This window comes from Metopolophium dirhodum, chromosome 7 (assembly GCF_019925205.1).
Source record: "Metopolophium dirhodum isolate CAU chromosome 7, ASM1992520v1, whole genome shotgun sequence".
Taxonomy (NCBI): Eukaryota; Metazoa; Arthropoda; class Insecta; order Hemiptera; family Aphididae; genus Metopolophium; species Metopolophium dirhodum.
This window is the reverse complement of record NC_083566.1, coordinates 36,768,309-36,794,546: the sequence shown is the minus strand read 5'-3', so window position 1 is coordinate 36,794,546 and position 26,238 is coordinate 36,768,309. Positions and strand designations below refer to the sequence as shown.

The window sequence follows — 26,238 nt, the reverse complement described above, 5'->3', positions numbered from 1 at the left end:
AAGCCAGAGCAAGTTAATAATAATTTTTAATTGAGTTAAGTAAAAAGTTATATGGAAACATACAATTAACTTTTTTTTAAATATATAAATAGCCAGTAATATGGTTAAAAATAATAAAAAGGTGAGCAAGTGAGCGTCGCTCAACTGTACAGCAGGTTACAAGTGGGTCACCGAAATGGATGGTGTTAAATTTGAATTCAATGATATAATATAGTCGTATAAGAAAAACGACTCTGAGCGAAACTATCAGTTAGCCTATGACCTTACTAAATATATTTTATGATATTATTGTGAATAAAGTTTTTCCTTAAATTTTTATTTGTTTTTCCCGGCGCTTTTGAAAACGACTAGGAATTTTAAATGTTGACCCAATGCACCAACTAAATTCCTTTTCCCGTCGAACAAGATACTGAAGTTGAAAATCGAAGCATTATTTCGACTACCTACTTATCGTGTACACAGACCCACTAAAAAATAAAGCACACTTCATTGTAAAATCAATACATTCATCGCTCCGCTCAGAATCTAAAATTAAATGTTTATGCAATAATATGTAACATCAATAATAATTTTATTAGGTTCATCTATTATTTAATTGTTTATAAACTAACGTAACTTGGATTTGATTCAAAGTAACTCGTTATTAATTAAGTTTATATCAATAAAAATCAGTTAAGTTAAAAATTAAGTTAATGAATATTAAATTTTAAACAGTTAAGTTACAAGTGAAATTGAACTAACTTTAACTTTAACTTTTTAACTCTTTTATGCCCAGGACTCTTATTATTTTGATTAAGGGGACGTTACAGTGTCATTTGTTGTCTCCGTCTTACAAGTGCACTGAACGAAAAAATACTATACGAATCAACAAATATATTTTATTAATTATCAACCAATGATTTTTTATAATTTCAATCAAATTATTATTCATTCAATGATATTTTGATTAAATTAATTACAATTTTATGGAATCAAGTATTTTGAATTTATTAAATCAACAATGATTAGTTAATTCAATAAAACCTATATTGTTACTTATTTGTATAAATATAATAAAATAATTATTTGTCTTTATTAGTTCAAGTAAAATTGTATTTAATTAAATAATTTGAGTTTGTGAAATTAATAATAATTATTTTAAATTCAAGAAAATCATTTTATCGAGTTATAAGCCTATAAGCTTATAACGAAAATAGATTTTTAGAAAAAAACTCCAACCTATGGCGTAATACGCATGCGTAACATGGCAAATTTGACGCTCAGGAGACCACGTTTATCTCCGTTAGTTTAAAAATTAGATCGAACTGACGTATTATACAATTAAAAGGTAAGATTACTATCTTAACAATTACATGGGATTTTTATTATATTTTAATTTTAAAGCGAGTTATGAGTATTTGAAGATGTACAAACAGCTTACAATTTTAAAATACACATAACTCGCTTTAAAATTAAAATATAATAAAAAGCCTATGTCATATGGCATATGTGTTAAAAATTAAAAATTGAAAACGCATTTTATAAAAAAAAAAAAACAATTAAACGGATAATGCATTTATGCATTATTAACTTGTTGAGTTTGTTTTTACTTTTTGATACAAAATATTTTATGATAATTCTTCGTACATTGGACAAACGAGACGAAAAATATCACATTTAGGTAAACGTTTGAACGTCACACTGTCGAGGTTACAATAACCTGTATGATTTGATATGGGTACATCATTTATACTATATATTCAAATAATAAAACCTATATGATATAAACATTCGGAAAAAAAATTATGTTTTATTAAAAATTTGAACACAACGCGCAGCTGCCTATAAGGCCGGCAGCCACATAAATAATATATAGGTATACCTATAATATACAGAAGGTAATATTATTATCATTGTCTCTTCTTTTTGATGCTCGGCACTTTCGAAGCGGGGCGCTTAGAGCCGCCAAAGATTTTCTTCAGCAAGTACGCCAAACATTTGAAATTGAGATATGAAACCACAGCCAGCAAGGCCATTGCGGCGGCGATCACGTCCAACATGTAGTATTGAAACCAGTAGAGTTGGTTGGCGACTGTGCGCAGGTGCGGCGCTCCACCGTGTCGGACGACGAACTCGATCCAAAATATGGCTTTATCCATGACAGAGGTCGGGTTGTCCCGCATTATCGATGACGCCTTCGCGGCCGCCTCGCCGAACCTATATATGTAATTTTATGTATAATCGAATCGTCCGTCGCGTTGATGATAGTATAATAATAAAAGACATAATTATTGTACCCATGTGGCTATAATATGTCCGATAGGGATATGATAATATGTTGTATTATGTATTATGATTTAAGTCACAGATGTTGTATAGGGCCGTACTTGTTAGGTCTATAGCAGCAAACCTGGGCAAGTTAATGATAATTTTTAAATTGAGTTAAGTTAAGTTGATCGAAAACATTTTAATAAGTTTAAAGTTAATAATTATCCTAATTTTTTTTAACTCAGTTTAGTTAATAGTTGTAATATAGAAACTTACAATTAACTTATGTTAAGTTATTTTTTGTTTTAATATATTATACCTTGCCAGTTATATGGTTTAAAATAATAAAAAAGTATAAATAAATATAATAAAAATGTTTATGCAATATAGGTAGGTACGTATCATAAATAATAATTGTATTGTATTTATTATTTATTAATTAACGTAACTTGGATGTGTATAAAAGTAATTCAGTATTTGTTAAGTTTATATCAATAAAAATGTAAGTGAAAAAGTTAAAATTAAATTAAACTTTGAACTTAACTTTAGCTTTTTAACTCGTTTATGTTGAGGCTTGTATAGACGTAAACATATTCACGATTATTATAATTTTAAATTTATAATAACCGTAATTTATACAATATTCATTCCAGTGGCGTAACCAGGGGTCGATCTATCGCTGATCTCACCCCCTCTCAGTTTTCTAGGTAAATATTAAATTTGATACTGAGTACTACCTATACCTAACCTATAATAATTATGTACGTGAGTATGTAATAATATATTATAAATATATATAGATGTATTAGTTCCCCCACGCCCCACCACAAGTTTCAAGTTTCTATGATTTATATAATCTTAGAACAGCGTTAAAAAACTAGATAAATCGTGACTGTAGGTAGGAGGTAGGTACATATATATATGAACATACTAGTTTAACAAAATTTGAACTTCAAACACTCATGAAAAATATTCGTGTAATAATACTACAATCTTATTATTACAGTGACTCCTCTATAGACACCTTAAAACTGTGCATCAGAATCTTTAATTCTATTTGACGAGGTTTTCTGTAATATCTACACATTGTTTCTGTTGCCAATGAAACTTCACATCATGGAAGTTTCACTGTACAAACACTACAAATTATACCTATATGATATTCCAGACTTCACTTTAGTTTTAAATGTTGTGCCTTGTTTAGTCATTTATATTAGATTGTTTTTAATTAAATTATTTATTAAAATTATTTTTTATTATTATGAACACTAAATTGTGGTCACAATTTTAGATGGTTAAAATGGTGTTTATTCTTACTTCTTAGTTCTTCATTTGGCATTAATTTCGACTTAAAAAACGACAAGAGATAAAAATGGCAAAATGTCTTAAATTAAATTTGAGATTTAAATTTCTCGAAATAGTATATTAAATACAATTTATATAGAGTGCAGAATTTTAGGAATCTTAAAAAATGTCTAAATTCAAGTTTGTTTGTTGGAGAAATTGATGGCCAAAACAATTTATGGTGTACTTACTTTGATGACATTGATTATATAAAAACTATAATAAAAGCTTTTGAAATCAGTTTTGACATTTTTATTACTATTTTTAAATAAAAACTATATTATAAAGATATTATTATAGATGATAAACGTTCTATACAACCATACAAGTTAACCAAACATTTGATAAATTTAAGGCTTATGAAAAAATGAAAAAATAAAATAAATGTATTATTTTGTAGTTATTAATTTGGCAAATACGGTTTTGACTTTTGACTAATCTCGAAATTTTTCAAAATTAGATTTAACTTATTAATTTGTTTAATATATATTACTATTAATAAAGTGTTTTAATAATTGATCTATATAGAATACCAACAATATAAACTGTAATTTTTGTAGGAATTTGATATATTGGTAAGATTCCTTTCTGAACGTTTAAAATAAAATTATTAAACTGATAAAATTGATGATATCTTTTTTAATTAATTCAATAGTTTTATTTATTGACAGCAAGTTCAAAAAAAATAAATAAAATTTGTATAATTAATATTATATTGTTAACTGACCATATTTTTATAAATGTATTATTAATCAGAATCTATGAAGTACCTAGTTTTGTTGTTTTTACATAGTTCACAATTTAGTGTAGCCTCCACCCACCCCCATTGGGTACGCTACTGATTCTGTAATACGGTTTATTGGTTTTTGATGGATGATAATATGGTTTAAGGGTAAACGCTGATCTTTGGTATTTTATCATAACTCATTATAACGTGTTTCGGACCACTTTAGTCGCGGCCTAATATTTTACAACAGTATGCCCAAACTGGTTATTCGATCTTAGACATAATTGGATATTACTATATTAGTATCCGTGGGAACACTAACAGGTGGCCATAAGTCGGTCGTCGTGGATACCCGAGGAAATAAAACAAGGACAAAAGCATACACTTTATAATAGTTGTGAAAATTAAAGCCTAAAAATCCCAATAATAATGACGTATTATTTTATACCTACCTACTTCATATATTATTAATTGTATATTTCAATATTTGTATACTATAAAATATACGGAAACAACTTACTCTGTGTTTCTATCACAGTGAGGTTAGCTGACTTAGGCTCGAGAGATTTACCTTATTATGTCTCATCTATATGATCTAAACGTCCAATAACCGACTACTTCATAGGCGGTTATACGATGAAATGCGTATTTTAAATTCCAACTGTTCACTGGATCCCATGCAATTTGTAATTGTATATAGAAACCAATATAACTAGTAGCAAGAATAAACGTCACTGAGATTCAAAATATTCTATCGCACACACAACACACTGCAGATCATGATTTATTGATTTATGAGTCATGCCTGTTATAATTCGTCAGATATCTGAGAATGAGCATATTCCTATTGCGGGGTAGGTATTGAGCGGTTTGTCGCAGGTGCGTCCCATAACGGGTCTAATAATCTATATCTGTTATGGTTTACATATTTTAGTCAGTGGTTGGTGTATTAGACTCTAATAATTAAAGGGTATAACTACGGCGCTTACTGATTTAGTGTATGCACTATAAAATTACTAGTAATACGCAGGTATACGCGCGTTTACATTCAAAATTAATTAAAGACAATAGTAAACTTATATATTAATTAGTTTCAAAAAAAAAATATTTTTATCTTTGACCGGTTAGGTCGTTTGGTAGAAAATGATGATTTGTGATAATTAACCATCATATCAATATTAATAATTTTCCAATTACAATCACGGTTATGGAAACTATCAACATGTTATGGACTTATAGTTGGGGAATGTCGCAAGGTTCCACTCTAAACCCATTAAATTGAAAAAAAGTAAATAGAAGATTTAACAATGTTGTGTTATCACTTAGGTACCTATGGATATATCAGTTTAATTTATGATATTATATTTTAGATATTATACATTCTAAATAAAAAATATTTTTACTTTATTATCAATTGTTTTATAAAGTATAAAAATATGTAGAGATCGATTTTTTGTTATCCCATACACTGCAAACAGAACGGAGTTATGTAATAAAAACTTAAAATTAGGTTCAACTCCACCTGATGCACAAATGTAAATATGATTTAAATCTAGAGGGGCTAGATATTTTATCGATTAACACGCATAGGCATGGAAATACCTCATCATAATCTAAGTTTAGTTTAAACACGAATATTTTTTTTTTAGATCATGGCTAAGCTTCTAAAGCCTTCCCCCCCACCCATATATGGCTATGTTCTGAGTATACACTCTAAACAAAATACTCTACATCACTGCCTTTAGGTACCTAATATAAATAATAGTAATAAACGAGCATCCTCACCCAGGGTCTCCCAAGAGCTGTTGGAGTTTTGATCCGAAAGTCTCCGCAGTCAGTTCGAAGTAGGACACGTACAAAGCAAATCCTCTACTCTCGGCTTCAATGGAATTATGAGCCTGGTCACCAAATACCGGTATGGACAGCATTGGCATGCCGTGGTATATGGCCTCGATTAGGCTGAGTATGCCCCCGTGCGTGATGAACAGACGACAGTTTGGATGACCTGGTATATTAATGTTTCAATATTATATCTATACGTACCGATGGGTGTAGCAAGTTTTCACCAAAATAATAAGATATGTATAATTTGCGCTATCGGAAGTAAGTACATGTTCATGTACATGTAATTTTATTGAATTTAGGTTTTGATATTTGGTTGAAAATAAGATATTGAAAAATTTTTGATACAGCCTTGTAATACAATAATACCTAACCATACAAATAAATAACAATTCTAAAGTGAACTCTTAATTTATGTTCTGAAGAGTCCCATCTCCCACCCAACCACATAATTTTATGTTACCTACTCGGGAACTATAGATTAACGTTTTAAAGTTTTTGCAGGCATACCCAATATATCATTTTGTGGGAACCATTTCTTGACTATGACGTTTTTCGGCAGGTTAGGCAGCTGATCATCTTCCCATTTCCATAAAACCGTTTGTTTCAGCTTAGCCAGTTCTGACAAAAGGAGCGACACTGTTTCTCGAGGCATTTTCGATGACTTGACCACCGAACCCAAACTGAAGTAAATCACTCCATGTTCAGCTGAATCCAAAATGGTTTTTAGGTCCTGGAAAGTATAATTATGAAAAAATTTCAAAATACCTTTAATTGAGTATGTAGGGCATAAGCTATAATATATTATGAATTATTGGTTCAGTACTGCAGTCTAGTCTAGCTATTGAGCGCATGACATATTTATATTTTTACTATATCACAAAATATGTATATTTACAATTTATTTATTTTTCATTTTCTAATATTATTATCATTACTTATTGAAGTATTTGTTTTGTTTTAACATACAATTCAAACTATGAAAATAGGTAGGTATATTCAAATTATATTATTTAAATTCATATAAATTATTGTAGTACTTAATCGTTTACATAGGACTAACCATTTTTTGGCATAAGTGGGTGAATTTTCAATATAGATTAAGGGGTCCCCATTGTTCATAATTTTGCGTGTAAACAATAAGTGTTATTTGAATCATGTTATGAATTTTAATTATAATCCATTAACACATTAGGGTTAAATTCGCATAAGATAAAGTGTACTCAGATTTTTATTGTATAAATATTTATCTTGTATTTTCATTTAAAATAGGTACAAGGTACATTTCATGAAGAGAAATGACTGGAGTGAATAACAAATAGGGTTTCATATAGGACTCATTAAAACCAGAAAAAACCACTATTCACGTGTTCCCGTGTTCTTATAAAAAGGTAATATAAGATATAAGTCAGGTTCTTGTTTTCAAACCAGATCAGTTCCGTGACCCCATATCCCCGCCAACCACCACAATACAACAACAAAGTTTAAGATATCCCCTTGGTCACGTTGGCCAAAATTCGACGGCACTAAAATATATATTTTGCATCTGAAGAAAAGAAAATGTTGAAAAATTGTAAATCATAGATATAATACCTATTTTGTATCTTTGAAGAAATAAAAAAGTTGCTCTTTTCAAAATCCAAGTGCACTTAATATTTGCGTTTAATATACAGTGTGTCCCAAAAGTCCCGTATCACCCTTAATATCTCCATGTAAAATCACTATATTTAAACGCGGTTTTTTTTACAGTACTAAGTATGAAAATTCTGATTGAATGGCATAAAATTCATTTATTTTTTTCTTTAAATTCAAAAATTTTCAAAAAAATTTTTTACGCATTTAAGAATTTAAAATTTTTAAGATAGCCATTTTGTTGAGTATATTTTTTAAAACAGTTCAAAAAAAAAAAAAAAAATACTAAAATTAAATTAAAATTAACCAAGTTAGAGCAAGTTATGTTTTTGAATAATTGTAGTAAAAAAATAAATATTATTATTTCACATTTCAATAATGAATATCTAATTTCAGCACACGACAATACTTTTACATTCCTAATTAAAGTTTTGATTTGAATAGAAATAAAAATAGCCGTGTTATATCGTTTGCTGAACAGTGAAACTGGTTACCTATTTTTAAGTATTTTAATTATCATGAAGTGAACCTAAAGTTACGATATTGGACATAATCTTACATTTATAATTAATGCGATTTATAATAAAGATAGAGGTTGAGTAGAGTATGTTTATAAATAACTGTAATAATAGTTAGGTAGGTATGCTGTTTTTAATGGTAATCACTAATCTGTAAACATCTAATTATTAGTGGAGCTTTTAGGAAAGATTAAAATTAAAATTCAGATAATATTTTTCAACTTGATTGCTAATAGAAAAAAAGATTTTATTACATAAAAACGAAAATAATTCATTACATTTTTATTTTTATAAATGTTCAAAATGACCTCCATTATTTGCAACTCAGAGTTGAAGTTTTTCGACCCAAGCGTTCTGAACATTTCCTAGTGTCTCGGGTAAGATATTTTGAATATTTTGTTCAATTTTATGACGAAGATCAGGCAATGAACACGACGGATACACAAGATTTTTCAAATAACCCCATAAAAAAAAATCCATCGGTGTTAAATCGGGAGACCTAGGTGGCCAAAGCACTGGACCCCTTGTTCCCATCCATCTTCCCGGGAAGTGCGATGTCAATACAATGTCCCGGATAATTTTGGAGCTACAGCTACACTTCCAAGAATGTTTATGGTTGTCGCGGTCGTTATCGCAACGACCGCGGCGTCTCTATCGACGTCCGCGAGATCGCGACCGACAACCGGTCTGGCCGCCGCCTGTGGCACGGCCGCCGGCCCGGCCAGCGGCGGTGGCGACGGAAAACAGCTTAAGCCGAACCGTCGTCGACGAACCCACGCGCGATTATTAATTGTAACAAATTGTGATTCGAACTCTGAATAAAAGGTGCTTCACAGAAAAAGCGTGTGTCGTTATTGTGTTATTAAGTTTGCCCTAACTGTTCCAACACCTACATTGGCGCAGTCGAGTAAGGAGTAAGGTAAGTGCTAATTTTAATAAAAATAATTTTACGTAAATTAAAGTAAATTAGCACATATCGGGTTAAAAGAACCTACAATTTATAGGTGTCCTGATCATACCGGTTCCTAATATTTTTTATTCTGATTTTTTTTTTATTATAAATAAAATATTAAGGGCTTGTCCAATCTAAGGTGGTAAATTGTAGCAAAGTTTGCATAATTTAGCGTAATCCCTACAGTGCTAAACTTGGTTTAGGCTATTTATAGATTGGAAAGTACATATCTCTACCAGCGATAGCCCGAGTTACGTAATTTCGTATCCATTACGTAATTTCGTAATTTAATTTAGTATAGATAATAGCAATTAGATTTAATCTCCACAATGGGTGTTAAACGCATTAGTGAGTTAAATATTGTCGATATTAACAGGGAATTATTGAAACGTGGTATTGAGACCGGGGGGTCCAAGGCCGATAAACTCTTAGCATTAGAAGAGTATATTAGGGCTAAGGAAAATATGGATCCAGGATCAGTACGGTTTGGGGAAACTGACGAGACGTCAGCCCAGGTACCGGAAGGGAAAACATCGGAGGCTCTGAGTGGGGAGGATGAGGTCGACTCTGATAAGAATTTGATAAACCACTTCATGGAGCAGATGTTAGATAGACTGGAGGGGTTGGAAGCAACGGTCGACAAGCAGCAACTGACAATCGCTACTCTCAGCGAGAGCGTGGAACGCTTGGAGCGGGAGTTAGCCGAAGAAAAGCTTAGGTCGACCGAACGGGTGGAGCAAGCAAGTTGCTCATGCCGTGGAAATTCCCAACAACCATCAACCAGCGATATGTCCGGGGCAAATCAGATTTGCCCGGACAAAAGTCAAAATCTTCCGGTCAAAACTCAAAGTGTGAGTTTTGAGAGCCGATGGGCGAACATACGGAGCAGATTGACCGGGGAAAACCCGAGAAATCGGAGTGTTTCCGGAGTTTCCGGTAACCGGTCCGGAGTGTCCGGTGAAACGTCCGGAGTCTTCGGTAATCTGTCCGGAGTGTTCGGTGAAGGGTCCGGTAGAAGTCGTGAGGAAGCGTTACGGAGTAGTTTTTCCGGTGAAAAACGCGTGCATTTCCCGGATAGCCTGCTCATTCCTCAAAATGAGTTGAATATGGCCCGTGCGTCGATACCAGAGTTTGCCGGTAAGAGGGAGGAAGACCCGGTGCGGTTTTTTCTCCAGGCCGAGGCAATACTTGAAGAAACTGGTATCCACAAGGCTAGATGGGTGACCGTTTTGGCCCCTCAGCTTAAGGCACAGGCAGGAACATGGTGGGGAACCATGAGAGCGTTGGACTTACCATGGCAAGAGTTCAGGTCTGAACTATTGGAGAAGTTCAACGGGGACGAGTTGCAGTCGAGTCTGCAATCAGAATTGTTGAGCACCGCTCAGACCAAGACCGAAACACTGGGGGAGTACGTCCTACATAAGTACCAGTTGTATCGGAGGTTAAACCTTGGTCTGACAGAAGAAGCGGTGGTGATGACAGTGATTGGGCTCATGCGTGATGAATTTAGAATTCATGCACGTATACAGCGACTGAAATCGTTCAGCGAATTACGAGCGCTTGCCCATGTACTGGATGGTAGCAAGGCCGTAATGTCGGATAAGGCGGGAGTGAGCACCAGCGTACCACCAAAGTTAAAATGGTTGGATAAACGAAAAGCTGAGAGTGCTGAGAAATCCCAAGTGCCGAATCCGAAGCAACGACAATCTTCGGGAGCAGGGTGCAGGGTATGTGGTAGTCATGACCACTGGCAAGCTGCATGTCCAAAAAGAAAGTCGGAGTCGGGAAACGCCAAAACGACCGGCGGGACCGCCGGGTCCCGGCCGGCCAGGAAGTAACCGGCGGGAAAAGTACGAGTCGTCCGAAGAGAGGTAAGCAACGGAGTTCAAGTCGGGCAGTGAGTAACGTTCCGGTACAGGAACCACAAATTACAAGAACTGACCCGAAGAAACGGAACTTCGGAGCGTTACGGACCGGAGACTCGGGAAAGGACCCGAAGAAATCGGGTCAGAAGGGTTCTGAACCGGAGAAATTCGGTACGAACGGAATTCCTCCGGAGAAAAACTTTGGTCACCCGAAGATAACCTCCGGAGTGAAGAGTTGTCCGGTGAAAACCGTCGAGCCTCTAGGAAAACACCGGAGAAATCGCCGAATCCACCCGAGAAAACCCATTGAAAGCGACGTTCCGACAAAGGAACCACAGTTCGTGACAATGGACCGGGTAAATGGTTCGGTGATGGATACGGGTTCCGACCAGCTGGACAACAGGTCGGGAAAATCATTAAGGATCGAAAATGTTCCGGACAAAAGTGAAAATTTCACCGAGGTGAGTAATTTTTCCAATAAAAATGTCGCGGACAGTATTTCAGGTGATGCGGAACAAGATGAGTTAACAAAGCAGTTGTTAATTTGTCCGGTCACATCCGAAGATTTTTCCGAGGAGTTTATTCCTGATCCACGGGAAAAGTGCAAGAGGAGAGACTCGGATACGGACTCAAAGTTTGAGTTGAGAAAACGCTTTTCGGATCTGCGGACCGGAGTGTTAGAGTCTCCAGCCATTGCAACGGTGTCAACGGGGAAAACGAAAGTAACGGATGTTCCGTTACCGGCCATTGAACTAGAGTTTGCACTCGGGGCAGTAGTAGCGCTACTGGACTCCCAAGCGGCGAGGACATACGTCAAACCGTGGGTGGCAAAGAAGTTTGGCCGGAGTTTTACCGAAGAACTGGAGATTGTCCGGATGGCGGACGGTCGGACCCGAGAAATTACGGAGTTTTCCGAATTTCGGGCCCGGATAGTGGATCTGGAGGTAAGCTTTAGGGCCGCAGTGCTAGACAACCTAATTGGAGATGTCTTCCTGGGCCATGATTTCCTCGTGGAGCAACAAGTCGCTTGGGACTATAGCGGTTGCATAATCCACCTGGGGAAAGAAAGACGTGTTTCCGTGAGTTGGAGAAATCCAGTAACTCCGGTCACCGTAGGAGTGGACTTAACAACCGCAGGTTTACCCGAAGGAGAGTACGGTATGCGGGTCAAAGAAGTCCTATGCCAATATCCGGAGGTATTCTCCGGAGAGGTAGGCAGAACTCGGGTGATAGAGCACCAGATCCGTCTCAAGGATCCAAATCCGGTGGCTCTAAACGCTTACGGGTACTCCCGAGAGAAAAACGAGGTGATTGCCGAGATGGTGCGAGACATGGAGGAACAGGGTTTTGTCGAACCGAGCATATCTCCATGGGCTGCACCGGTGGTACTCGTGAAGAAAAAGGATGGTTCACGTAGATTTTGCGTTGACTATCGCCGTCTGAACATGCAGACGGAGTCGGACGCTCACCCGATGCCGGATCTCCATGACATGGTCCGAGGAATGGGTGGAGCGAAGATTTACAGCACCATGGATTTGAAATCAGGATACTGGCAGGTGGGTCTCTCACCAGAGACACGTCCACTCACGGCGTTTAGGACCCAAAGAGGATTATTCCAGTTCAGAGTAATGCCTTTTGGACTTAAAAACGCCCCCGCCACATTCTGCCGCTTGGTAAACGAAGTCTTCCGTGGGTTAGTTGGTAAATTTGTGTTGGTTTATTTAGATGATATCGTGGTATACTCCGAGGGTCCCGATCAACATCTAAACCACTTGCAGAGAGTCTTGGAGCGACTCCAGTCTTACGGTCTGACGTGCCAGCCGAAAAAATGTACATTCGGGGTGACACAGATCAAATTCCTAGGTCACGTCGTGGACGGTGAAGGAATAGACCGGGAGCCGGAAAAACTGACGGCGATTCAAGAATTACCGGTTCCAAAGAGGACTAAAGACGTGTTGCGGGTGTTAGGCGTTTGTGGTTGGTACAGTCAGTTCGTGCCGCACTACGCCGAGATCACAGCACCACTCACGAGTCTGTTGGCCAAAGGGACCAAATGGCGTTGGTCAGAAATTGAGCAAGAGGCGTTCCGGAAGTTGAAGGAGTCTTTGGTGTCCGCACCACGGCTCTGCCCTCCTCTTCCGGGTAAGCCATTCAACCTACAGACCGACGCGAGCGAAGTCGGAGTTGGTGCCGTGCTCTTCCAGCGGGGGGAGAGTGGTGACAGGAAAATCATTTCCTACGCCAGTAAAAAACTAAATCCAGCACAGGGAAGATACTCGGCAGTTGAACGTGAATGTCTAGCCATAGTTTGGGCGGTTGACAGGTTCAGGCCGTATCTTGAGTCTGGTAAGTTTACGTTATTTACAGATAACGCGGCACTCCGATGGTTACAGCAAGCTCGCTGTACCAACAGCAAACTAACGCGATGGGCGCTACAACTCGGGGCTTTCGATTTTGAAATCCGGCACGTGCCCGGAGTAGAAAATGAAGCAGCCGACGCGCTATCCCGTTGTCCGGTGGGACCGAACACAGTGGACGAAGAATCGTTGGAGAACAATATCCACGATCCCCCAGTGATTCGGCCCGGAGTGTCCGGAGAAACTTCCGGAGTCTTCGGTGATCTGTCCGGCATGTCCGGAGGATCCGGTGTGGGTGTCACCCAGTGTGGAGCGATCCAGCCGAAGAGGAGTGACGGAAACGTCACATTGCAAGCTGTCCGAGAGTGGCAACAAAACGACCCGAACATACGGGAGTTAGTTGCCAAACTCTCTGGAGACGGTGCAAGGTTCGGTCGGCTTCGGAAGTTGTACGTCATCCGGGACAAGGTGTTGCACCGCCACCCTCGATCCATCGCGCTTGGAGAAGAGGGGGTGGTCGTCCCGGTAGACAAGGCCCAGGTTTTGCTACAAAGGTTTCACGACCATGAGGCAGCGAATCACCCAGGGTGGAAAGAAACGTACCGAAGTATAAAGAGTCGTTTCTTTTGGGCCGGTATGCGTGAAGCAGTGCGTAATTACGTGCGGGCGTGTGACGTCTGTGCACGGGTAAAACCACTGAATCGCAAACCAGAAGATCAGATATGCACCAGAGTCCCACGGCAACCTTGGGAGGTGCTGAGTATCGATCTTATGGGTCCATACCCACGAACGCAGCGGGGTAAGACAACGATTTTGGTGGTAACTGATTGTTACAGTCGCTGGGTAGAGGCGTACCCCTTAGGAAAGGCGACGACCAAATCGATTGTAGATACATTCGAACGGGAGTTGTTCCCACGGTTCGGATACCCGAGGGCATTATTGTCAGATAATGGCCCGCAGTTCGTGTCCAAGGCAATGGGAGACGCACTCAAGAGGTGGGGAGTGGAAGGATGGACGACCCCAATATACCACCCACGTGCCAACCCGGTAGAAAGGCGAAATCAAGAGTTGAAGAAAGGGTTGCGGACCTTACTCGTTGATAAGCCTCATCATCTGTGGGATGTCTACCTGCCACACGTGTTGTTCTCTGTAAGGAACAGAGAAAACCGAAACACTGGACAGTCGCCGGCCAAAATGATGTTTGGTCGGGAGATCAAGGCCCCCGGAGACTGGCAGCTCGAGTTGGCTGAAGAGTCGCCGAACGACGGCAAAGGTGGTCCGGAGGTGTCCGGAGCAGATCGGAACCCTTCGGTAGAAATCGAAGATCCTCCGGTGGAACCGGATGATGCTCCGGTGGGAGAGAGGGGTTACCCGGTGGGGTCCAGCCCCAAAAGCCCCAGTACCCATATAGCCCCAGAATCCCCGGGAAAAGACAATCTGTCAGTAGGGGATTGGGTATATTACAAAGCGCATCCGCAATCAAGTGCGGAGAAGCGTTTTCACGCGGGGTTCGCCCCGAAATGGTTAGGTCCGGTTAAGTTGGGTAAACCACTAGGGACCGGAGTGTTCTTGACGGAGGGTAAACACCCTACTAAGTTACATGTCTCAGCGATGAAGCGAGCTGTAGGACCGTCAGAGAACACTAACTAATCATACTTTGTTTCAGATGGCAGAACGCGCCAATAACCCCCCACCGAACCGCAACAACCGGCCATCCCGCGGCATGATTGCCGCGCATGTGGAAAAGCTCCGGGCAATGGCCGCGCAGTTGTTGCGGGAAGCCAGGAGGCTGTCGGGCGATGGTCCGGAGGACACGGTGAGCGGTTGGTCGGCCGAACGCGCGGCTACCGCGTCGTTCGGCCGGATACGAGCAAGCCCGACTGCATGGGCCTTGTTCGAGCGGGGTTTCGCCGAGGGACGCCGGTCCACTCGAGCGAACACCCCACAGCCCGAAGCCGCCAGGCCTAGGGCAGGACCGCCCGGACGAGTGCCACCTCGCCGAACAGCGACGGCGTACCAGCGCCACGACGTCCGGGATGGGCGTGGCCGGTTCAGGCGGCCAGCGGTTCGGCCACAAGCCGACCAGACCGACGAGCGGCCCATGGTACAGCCGCAAGCCCAGCAGCCCGTGGTGCCCCCGCCAACAGAGCCGCCAGCAGAGCAGCAGCTGGCCCAGCAGCCAGACACCCCGGAACAGCAGCTGGCCGCGGTGGAGCGGTGGATCCAGGCCATGGAGGTGACGCCCGGGGACCCAGTCATCCTCCCCGTGGACTAGGTTGCTCGGTCGCGTCTCGCGGACTCGGGGGGGAGTATGTCGCGGTCGTTATCGCAACGACCGCGGCGTCTCTATCGACGTCCGCGAGATCGCGACCGACAACCGGTCTGGCCGCCGCCTGTGGCACGGCCGCCGGCCCGGCCAGCGGCGGTGGCGACGGAAAACAGCTTAAGCCGAACCGTCGTCGACGAACCCACGCGCGATTATTAATTGTAACAAATTGTGATTCGAACTCTGAATAAAAGGTGCTTCACAGAAAAAGCGTGTGTCGTTATTGTGTTATTAAGTTTGCCCTAACTGTTCCAACACCTACATGGTGTTATCTACGTTTGTAACACTTTGAGATCTACCTGATCTATTTCGTTCATTGACATTACCTAAGAGTTAAAATTAAGTTATTAAAAAAATTATGAAAATAATAAAATAATTCAATAATAGGTACACAGCTTAACACCCACTACCTAATATCTACGTGATATTTAGCTTATTGTAGGAAAAAATTAATTTCTTAGAAATATGTACTGTGGACACCACGTCACTTATAAGACTTATGGATATCAGGTTCAGTCGCCTATTAGACTAAATCGTCTGAAATGGTTCGAACGTATTCAAATACCAAAATTTGCAACTTTATTATAAATTTGAGAATAATGCAATTTTACCTGTTTCAAAAAATCGAGACATTAATCTGTTGATAACATTGAACGATGGTTTTTTACGATCAGGATACTCAATTCCATAACTATAAGCAGCTTGTCTATGACTTTCGTTGTTTCGGAAGTAACATTTCACCATATCGATGTACTCATGTACTGAGAATGTATGAGTCATTTTAAATATTGAATGAAATAAGTGAGAAATAAGAAATTATAGTTAAAGACACAGTACGTACTGTACGTATGACACTAATATCAGTAATAGTTATAAAGAAAGAACACAAGATAATAATTTTAATTATAATTTACCAAATTGCGATATGCGTATAGGTATTAGTACTATAAATCGCATTAATTATAAATGTAAGATTATGTCCAATATCGTAACTTTAGGTTCACTTCATGATAATTAAAATACTTAAAAATAGGTAACCAGTTTCACTGTTCAGCAAACGATATAACACGGCTATTTTTATTTCTATTCAAATCAAAACTTTAATTAGGAATGTAAAAGTATTGTCGTGTGCTGAAATTAGATATTCATTATTGAAATGTGAAATAATAATATTTATTTTTTTACTACAATTATTCAAAAACATAACTTGCTCTAACTTGGTTAATTTTAATTTAATTTTAGTATTTTTTTTTTTTTTTTTGAACTGTTTTAAAAAATATACTCAACAAAATGGCTATCTTAAAAATTTTAAATTCTTAAATGCGTAAAAAATTTTTTTGAAAATTTTTGAATTTAAAGAAAAAAATAAATGAATTTTATGCCATTCAATCAGAATTTTCATACTTAGTACTGTAAAAAAAACCGCGTTTAAATATAGTGATTTTACATGGAGATATTAAGGGTGATACGGGACTTTTGGGACATACTGTATACAGTGATGAAAGTTTATTTTCCACAAAGAATTCGAAATAGAGGAATATTACATTGATGTATGTAGCTAATATGATGTTCGTGTTTCATATTAAAAAAAAAATAAAACAAAATACACGTACTGCAGATATTAAAGATTTTTTCACACTGGGAAAAAAATGTTTATAGGGAGTTATAAAATCTATAAAGAAATACCTATAACCATCATGGTATCAAACACTTGGTGCATGGATGTTAAAATTTCATTTAGAAATTGGCAAAATTTATAGGTTATTTCCAAATTTCATGTAGGTAAGTATAGGTACTGTCGAAATCTTTGAACCTTATAATATAACCCCCAAATAAACATGTTTAATTTAATTTAGGTACGTACCGTTGGCAGCGGCCCGGCTGGTTTCATGTGCATACCGGCCACCTGCACGTAGCTCGGTACGTAAGGCGCGGCCGGCCCGATCATCGGGTGGCTGTTGACCAACGTAAGAGACACGTTCCGGAGCATCGTCTCGAGGTCGGGACGGCCTTCGTGGCCTGCGTACTTAAAGTGCTCGTCCATGATGGCCCGCTGCCAGGGCATATACAGCAGTCGGTTAACCCACGTGTTGAACAAGGTGGCCACGGCGTTCTGGGCGCGCTGCGCGAACGTCATCGGTGCCACGTAATTGGCCGCGAAGTCGGCCATGTAAGCGGACCCGTACGGGTTGCCGTGCCACTGCGACACCCTAGGGTTGGAGGCGAACGGCAGCAGCTGCACCACCGGCACTCCGTACTTGTGGCCGAGCGTCACGAAGCACTCGTGGAAGAAGTTCTCGACCACCACAACGTCGAACGTGGACTGGTCGCCGAGCACGAAGTCCCTTACCGACTTCTTGTCCACCGCGGTCTTGGTAATTATCGGGCCCAGCCACAGCGTGAACATGTACAGCGGAAGTCTGTTCATCAGTGAGTTCCTATCGAGGAAGTTCACGGCTGCAACATATAACAACATGAAGGTCCACGTCGGTTATAATTTATAATATAACAGTCATTCCAATCATATTATTGATAAATATTATAAATAACAACATTATATTAGAATATTAGATTATTAATAACGTAGGTACCTGTTATAACGTATTAATGTATTATTTTTATTGAAGTGTATACTTACATTCATAAATGTAAGTATAAAACAATCAAACCAAACTCTTAAAAATATTAGAAAATTAACTATACTTTAGTACTTAAGTTAAAAAATTAACTTTTTAACTAGTTAATAACACCTTTGAATTAAATGAACATCCGGTGGTTATTACTTATTATTTAAGTCTTTAAAATTATTTGTTTTTGAAAATCAACAAATTAAGAAAACCGATTTTCTAAAAAACTGGATTTGCGTTAAAATTCTTATTTTACCCAATTATTAAGAAAAGTTCTGGGAATCCCCATATTAATATTCAACTTTTGACCCTCCAAAGTACCAATCAGATTTACATTCATACCAGATAAGATGGTATTGAAGTATTTTTTCTGTTTCAGTAGGTTATGACTTATGAATAGGGATAGGATGTTGATAATTTTTGAATTTGTTTTTTCTTCATACAATGCTAACCTTACTAAGCTACAAATTACAATAGTTTGTTTCATGAGTCATTGATTTAGAATATAATATACATTTTATTTTGGGTTATATCATCTCAATTCGTAGTTTTTATACTAAAGGTAGGTATACGGTAAGGTTAGTAAGGTAAACGCTAGATGGCTCTTTCATATCCTGTCCGTGAACTTGATTGCCGTAATATTATGACTAATTTGACACGCTCCTGTACCGTAAATCGTAATACGCAGAATTATGTAAAATATCAATAAATCATAGCTGTTTAGAGGAGACCATATAAATTAGATACGGGCATAGGCGCAATTTGGGGGGGGGGGGCTTGGATGTGCTTAGCACCCTCAATTTTGAAATCAGCACCCCCAAATTTTTTCATGTTAATTTACATTTTAATAGTAAAATAAAATAAAATTGTAAAATAAAGTTTTTTATTATATTATTTCTTATTTATATTTATAAATAATATTATTATTTAAAAAACTAATCAAGTGATATTATGATGAAACGTTTGTGTATGTACAGTGTAGACGGGTAATACGTAAGACGTATAATAAAAACACGTAGTGAATATTTTAAATTTAGATTATTTGTAAATACCGTAGTAGCGGTGTCGATAACACCCGTTCGTACAGCAATTACGAATGCGATGAAAACACATCGCTGGACACATTTGCAGTGTGACAAAATATATTACTCAGAAAACTCTATGTTTCAATGGACAAACCCCAATCCACTATTGCCACTTTTATAATTTTAACATTGATAATGATAGTAAATAATTCTATTTATACTAGTGACCAATGTTTTAGAATTGCTATTTGCTTGTATTTATCGTCTACATAAGTGCACACTGCCACCCTGCATTCATTAACAATAATTAACCGCTCGAATAGACAACAGTGAACGTGTGAATTCGTAAGTTTATTTGAAAGAACCATTTGGATTATTTTGTTTTATAAGTAATTTAGTCATAAACTTTTACTCATAACAAAATGTTTTCAATAGGTATTTGAAAAGTATAAATATAACAAAAAACGATCAATTGTGAAGCTAATGGAGAAATATCTGCCACTACCAGTAAGTAAAAACCTATAAAATCTCTAAACTAAAATTAAAGTTTGCACTGTCATCTGTCTCAGTAGTATTAGCAAAATTATTTTACACTCTTACCATTGTTTTCATGTTCACACTTCCAATCAGTTCAGCTACTTGTGAAAGATCCTTTTTAGCCTTAAAAAAAACTTGGCTAGGGTATCAATGGGTCAACAGAGATTAATAGATTAGTCAATATTGTATATTGAAAAAGACTTGACCAATCAAATTGATGTAAATGAAGTATACATATTTATACATATTTAAATACATATTTTTGCTAAAACTGAAAGGAGAACGATATTAGAGTGAAGTGTAAAATTAAATAAAATTTAAAAAATAAATGTTTACATATTAAGTATTGTGCTTATTGATTAATTCTTAATTAAATAATATTATACTTTCCAAAGCATTATAGTCAATACTAAATATTTTAGGTAATTGTTGAATGGGTATTGTACAATTTCAGCCTCTGACTATCTATAACCATATGATAATTTGACAAAAAAAAAAAAATAAATAAATAGAGGGGCTTCAGCACCCCCAGTTTTTTCATTGAAATTGTGCCCCTGGATACGGGGAATGGTAAGCTCCTACAAACGTAGGTAATCTACATAGACATAGTGTTAACTCCTACAAACGATAGTAAAATAATAGTTTTTACAAAAAAGTCTATTTTAAAAAAGGTGAACAAGTGGATATCGCTTATACCGCTGTTGGGTCCTCCTAACATACTTATATACATCAAATGTAATAATTTTCTAAAAAAGAAATCAGAAGAAAAAATATGTCATTGTATTTTAGACATTTATAATAAAATATCTGTCTTGCAATACTTACTTTAACACATATTATACAAAAATCAATTCAGCTACCTATATTAATAAAAACTTAAATAATAATCGTATCAAATTAAATCATTAACCAAGTATTGTATTTAATCTATAATAATATATTTTTATATTTATTATTTTCAAGTTATTATTTTTAGCTTTTCTAGCTTGTGAATTCAAATACAATGTTGGAGTGTAGGGTATTACCCTATTTTTTTCAGGTAAAAATGTCCATGTAAAAGATTACAGTATATTTTATTTACAGGTAAAAAAGTTATTCTTGTGGGAGCTTACATTTGGTCCATATTACAGTAAAGGCCCAATGGGCCTAAATAAAGATATATTTTCTTAGTTCATTAGTCACTACTAATAGTACGATTTACCTACCTAGGTGACTATAGGTTAGGTTACTAATTAGTAATTAGGTACTATAAGAAGTATACATATACATATTTTACTGATCATACTTGCTATAGGTACATAAATATAGATAACTAGGTATCTAATTAAAAAAATGTCCAGGCATTTTTAAACTACTGAAAAGTAAATATTGTGATTATACTAGGTGCCTATTACATTTTTAACCTATTGGCTATTTAACATTGCTACTATTGTCTTTTTTTGTGTTTAACACCGTGATTATAATTAAGAACAATTAGCTATTGATTAATTTAACAAATAATAACTATTAGTGATGAATCATCATTTAATTTAGTGTTGGGTATGTGAAACTTTATTAGAAGTTAGTAAGTTAATATTCCACTTGCTAAAATAACATAAGATTTACTTGATAAAAAAAAATAAGATTTGAATTTCCAGTTGAAACAGTCAAATCTTATACATGAATTATGTTGAAAAATGATAGGTATATTAATTTTTAATAAAATACAAAGTATTAAACATTAATTAGATTATAAAAAAAAAACTCTGTTAGTAAAGATTTAATATGTATATTATTTTAAAACAAAAATGTTTTCACTTATTTAGAGGTAATAGGTAGTAGATTATTATTAAGTTCATTTTTTAGAGTTGATTTGATTGATGAGTTTGATTTTTGTGTGTGTTTTTAGGTCATCAAAACCCTATCTCTATAGTTATGACAAACGTCAAACACAAACAAAAAAAAAAATCAAAACATTCATTTTTCCAATCAGAATCTAAAAAACATAGAATGCAAATATATATTTACCTATACCTATATATTTATGTTAGGTAGGTACATAATATTATAATAGTACCTACGAATTTTGTATAAATTATAGTCACTTATCAAAATGTTTCTACTTGGAATATTATGTCATACATATACATAGTATTTTATAATTATGTATATATTTTAAAACGTCAGGCCATAGGGACGCACTAAGAAAGGATTTTCCAAAATTCCCATTTTAACAAGGATTTTGAGATTCACGGTAAAATTGACGTTTTTTCGTTGTTTATTTGTCATTACTCATTGGTTACAGATTATAACACCTAGTAATACAATAAATTATTATTCTATTTGTAGGTATATACCTAAATGATTGTCATACGTTATTTGAGCAAATTATGTAAAAGCGTGAATCAAATTGTCGCGTTTACGTGGACTCGATTAAAGATACTATACAGCGTAAAACCAAATATATGATGTATAGCTTATATCCTCAAAAACTACTCGATTGATTTTGGTGAAAATCTCAGAGATCGTTTTAGAGATATCAGTAAAGAATGGTTTAAAACACGTTAAAAAAAATACTATAAATGCTGGATCCAAGAGGCGACTTGAGGTTACCCACCTGACACTGACTCGCCCTTGAACTGAATAACACTTAAACTGAGATACACTAAATCCAAGATACACACCTATATATCGCTCAGGCGCTGTATTTTATATTCGTTCACCTTTTCCAGGACGAATTCTGGTTTTACAGATAGTGTATTGTAGGTACTTTACAATACCTTCTAGGTGACAAATACAATATACTTAAATATTTGCTAACTCGTATGGATTTATTATAGTTAAATAAGTACGTATAAAATATAAAAATATACATACGCCCTGCCACGTTTTCAGTGATTTCCACTTTGACGTGAGTGTAGTACGGCAACGCCGTCCCGCCGGAACCCAGCGCGAATGGTGAGACTAATGTCACATTGTGTCCCCTGGTCACTAACGTCTCCAGCAAGGGTTGGAACCCCATGAAATGGCTTTTGGTCTCGGTTGGTAGAAACACCAGAATGTTGTACGGACGTGTGTTATTCGGCAATCCACGGCAACAGCCCAGGGCCAACAATAACGTCTTGAAAGAAAACAAAGTTGTACATATCTAAGAAGTATAATATATCGTGTATACATTTTTATAGAACTCGCATGGCACAGTGGCAGTGAAATAAATAAGATTTTATTCACATTATTCTCACTCAACTCCCCCTCAACATTGTCTATAGTGATTTCTATGTGCAATATCAAAATATATGCTATATTTTGGAGATTTGATTATTGTAAATTATTACAGTGTTAGGTGGTGACATTTATTACTATTATTTTAATATTCTAAAACTTGAAAATATTATATTGTACTTTTCTGATTATTCAAAAATGTGTTGTAGCGGCATTTGTGGGTGTTTTCCAACAAATAAAATAAACTATTCACAGTTATTAAGAATTTTAACATTTTTAACTTTTAAAGAAAATTATGTACTCATATAAGTTTATGATCGCATGAACAATAAATGGCAATAAATTATTTTAGTTGTTTAAAAAAATAAGGGCTTTTTTATTTTTTTTATTTTACATTAATAGGTATATAGGTTTACTATCTGTACCTACTTTTCAGTATAATAAGTTTATGATTACGTGATGATAAAAAAAAATGTACATGCAAATTTGGAGTAAGAAGCCATGCATTAGTGACACTTGACTTTTTAAATATTATGATCACAAGATAAGTACATAAGAAAAATAATTTGACAAATTCAGTGAAACGCCAATTATAACTATAGTCTATACATATAGGTACACCATAGTCCATAATATACCTATACAATATTTATACCAATTATTGAATTAAAGTGCTGCAATATCTAATGTACCTATATTATGTTGAAAAAACATATTGGTATACACAATATTCACTAAAAAAGAAGCTTTGACTATATTTAAAAATATAATAATATACATTTAGCCCCCATTCATTTATAAACATGACCTTAACATTTTAAATTCAACTTTTCACGAGCCTTAAAAAAATCATAATAATTGCAAACATAACTCTCATTTATATTAAAACTTAATTATATAGTATGTACCTATAAAAAATTTAAATATGAACAAAAATTTAAATTAAACATGTGCGAGTAGGTATACCAAATATGCGGATTATTTATAATAATATTCATAAAGAAAGTTAATTTAATCATATACGATTTTCTTCCTCAATATTTTTTGATATATAAATAAAAATCGTGCTGAAATAATGTGTGAATTATGCACTCCCGGTCCTAATTTTGTGTGCCATTCGCGACCTTTAGAGTACAAACACTCTAAACCAAAATGAACAAATAAAAAAGTGTGACCGCACATTTTTTTTCGTCTTATGTATGTATATGTAGGTTGACTCGTATAATCTTATCTGATAATTTCATAACGACGTGCCGTACATATTATAATATACTCGTACTTGTAGTCACGTCTAAAATATATAATATAGTATATACTCACGACCAGCTGTAAACGATAATCCATTTTTGTTGTTCGCATTTACATCGGTCGGTAAACGAAAGGATCAACGAAAAATATATTTCACGGAGGAGAACGCGGCTTGTATATTTCACGGCGTTAAACTGACTGACGAGTCGCATATGTGTACATATACCTAACCTATACCTGATAACTTATGAGTGTCGGCGGCGTTTTGATCAGGTCGAAGGTCTAAAATATTGTTGTTTGTTATATAAGTAGGCGTAACATTATGCTGTAAATAAGATCGACAGAACAGTAACTGCTTATCGACTTATTAAGTATCGATTGTTTGACACAGAAATATCGACTTGTTCGTTATCGATGAAAACTAACGAAATTTTTCAAAACAGTCGCCACTATGAATTGAAAAATCAAGAAGATGAATCTACAAATTTGAGTATATAGAAAAAAAAGAATTCAGTTAATTTACAAAATTCAAAAATAAGTTGAGATAAAAATTTAAAATTTAATTTAATAAAATATCTTTGAATAATAACAAAATAGCAACTTAACTGTAAGATATAATATATGTTTCAATAATAAATGTCATGAATTTATTATTGAAGAATATGATTATTTTATCAGTAAACAACCATTTCAAAAATGTACTAAGGGACAAAGTTGAACTCATTAATAGAATAATAATAAACTGTAAATATAAAAATGGTGGGTAAGTGGATGTCGCTCTGCTGTACAGTAGGTTACAAGTGGGTCACTGTAATGGATGGTGTTAAATTTTAATTCAATGATATAATATAATTGTATAAGAAAAACGATTCTGAGCGAAAACAGTCAGTCAGCCTATGATATTACCAAGTATTATTTGATGATATTACTGTGAATAAAGTAATTTATATATTTACTTATTTACGTGGAACCTTGTTTTCAATTTTCAATCCTTAGCTATAAAAGTTGAACATTTTATAAATTTTTAACTATAAAATAATTAATATATTATAAATTTGATAAATTTTGTCAACATTTTAACTTTAAATGCTTATAAAAAAAAAATTGTGTCAATGTATTTTTAATATTTTTCAATTGCTATTAGAACGATATATCAGGAGCCTTGCATTAAATTTTCACGCTTTTTTACACAACAAATAAAATTTTATTGATATTTATAGAAAAAAAAACTAAAAAAATTTAAAACTGACAATGTCCGTAAACAGCTCAAAAAGAGTCAAATTATTTGGAAAATTTTATCGTGTATAGAAAATGCTAATACAAACATTCAGTGAAATTTTCAAGTATCTACAGTCATACATTTTATAATTACTACAAATCGAAAGAAACACATTACAAAGAAAATCGTTACATGAGATATCGAGTGAATATCAAATGTTGTAAAAATATGAATTTCAAACGCTCATAAAAATTTAATTTGACCTTCTTGTAGACATTTTTTTTTTTGATAAAGGTAGACAAACTTATGGAGAATCTTGTATTACATTTTCAAATCTTAGATTTAAAAAGAAAAATTTTTATCAACTCTCAACTCAAAATAATTTGCTAATTTTCGTGATTTTTCCGTATTTTGTCAAAATTTGAACTTTAAATGCTTATAAAGAAAAACTGTGACTAAGGATTTTTAATTTTTTTTCATCTGCCTTTGAAACAATAACCTAGGAGCCTTCTGTTAAATTTTCAAGCTTTTTTACACAACAGATAAAATTTTATTGATATATATAGAAAAA

General features: G+C 35.5%; 1 protein-coding gene across 1 annotated transcript; it reads right to left on the bottom strand.

Moving 5' to 3' along the window:
- Positions 1–1,763: 1,763 nt before the first annotated feature.
- Positions 1,764–24,687, bottom strand: LOC132948694 (UDP-glycosyltransferase UGT5-like). The gene is made up of 6 exons (XM_061019299.1): positions 24,521–24,687; positions 22,856–23,099; positions 17,675–18,267; positions 6,671–6,893; positions 6,104–6,323; positions 1,764–2,196 (listed from the first exon to the last, which is right to left on the bottom strand). Exons 1-6 carry the CDS (start codon positions 24,557–24,559, stop codon positions 1,890–1,892), a joined length of 1,626 nt encoding a protein of 541 aa, XP_060875282.1. The 5' UTR covers positions 24,560–24,687; the 3' UTR covers positions 1,764–1,889.
- Between the last annotated feature and the right edge of the window lie 1,551 nt (positions 24,688–26,238).

Coding starts and splice junctions, on each gene's coding strand:
- LOC132948694 (XM_061019299.1), bottom strand. CDS start 24,559: ATGCGAACAACAAAAATGGATTATCGTTTACAGCTGGTC. Junction 6,894..17,674: donor CAGCCGGGCCGCTGCCAACG/GTACGTACCTAA, acceptor TATACTTTCCAG/GACCTAAAAACCATTTTGGA. Junction 6,324..6,670: donor CCCACAAAATGATATATTGG/GTATGCCTGCAA, acceptor TTAATATACCAG/GTCATCCAAACTGTCGTCTG.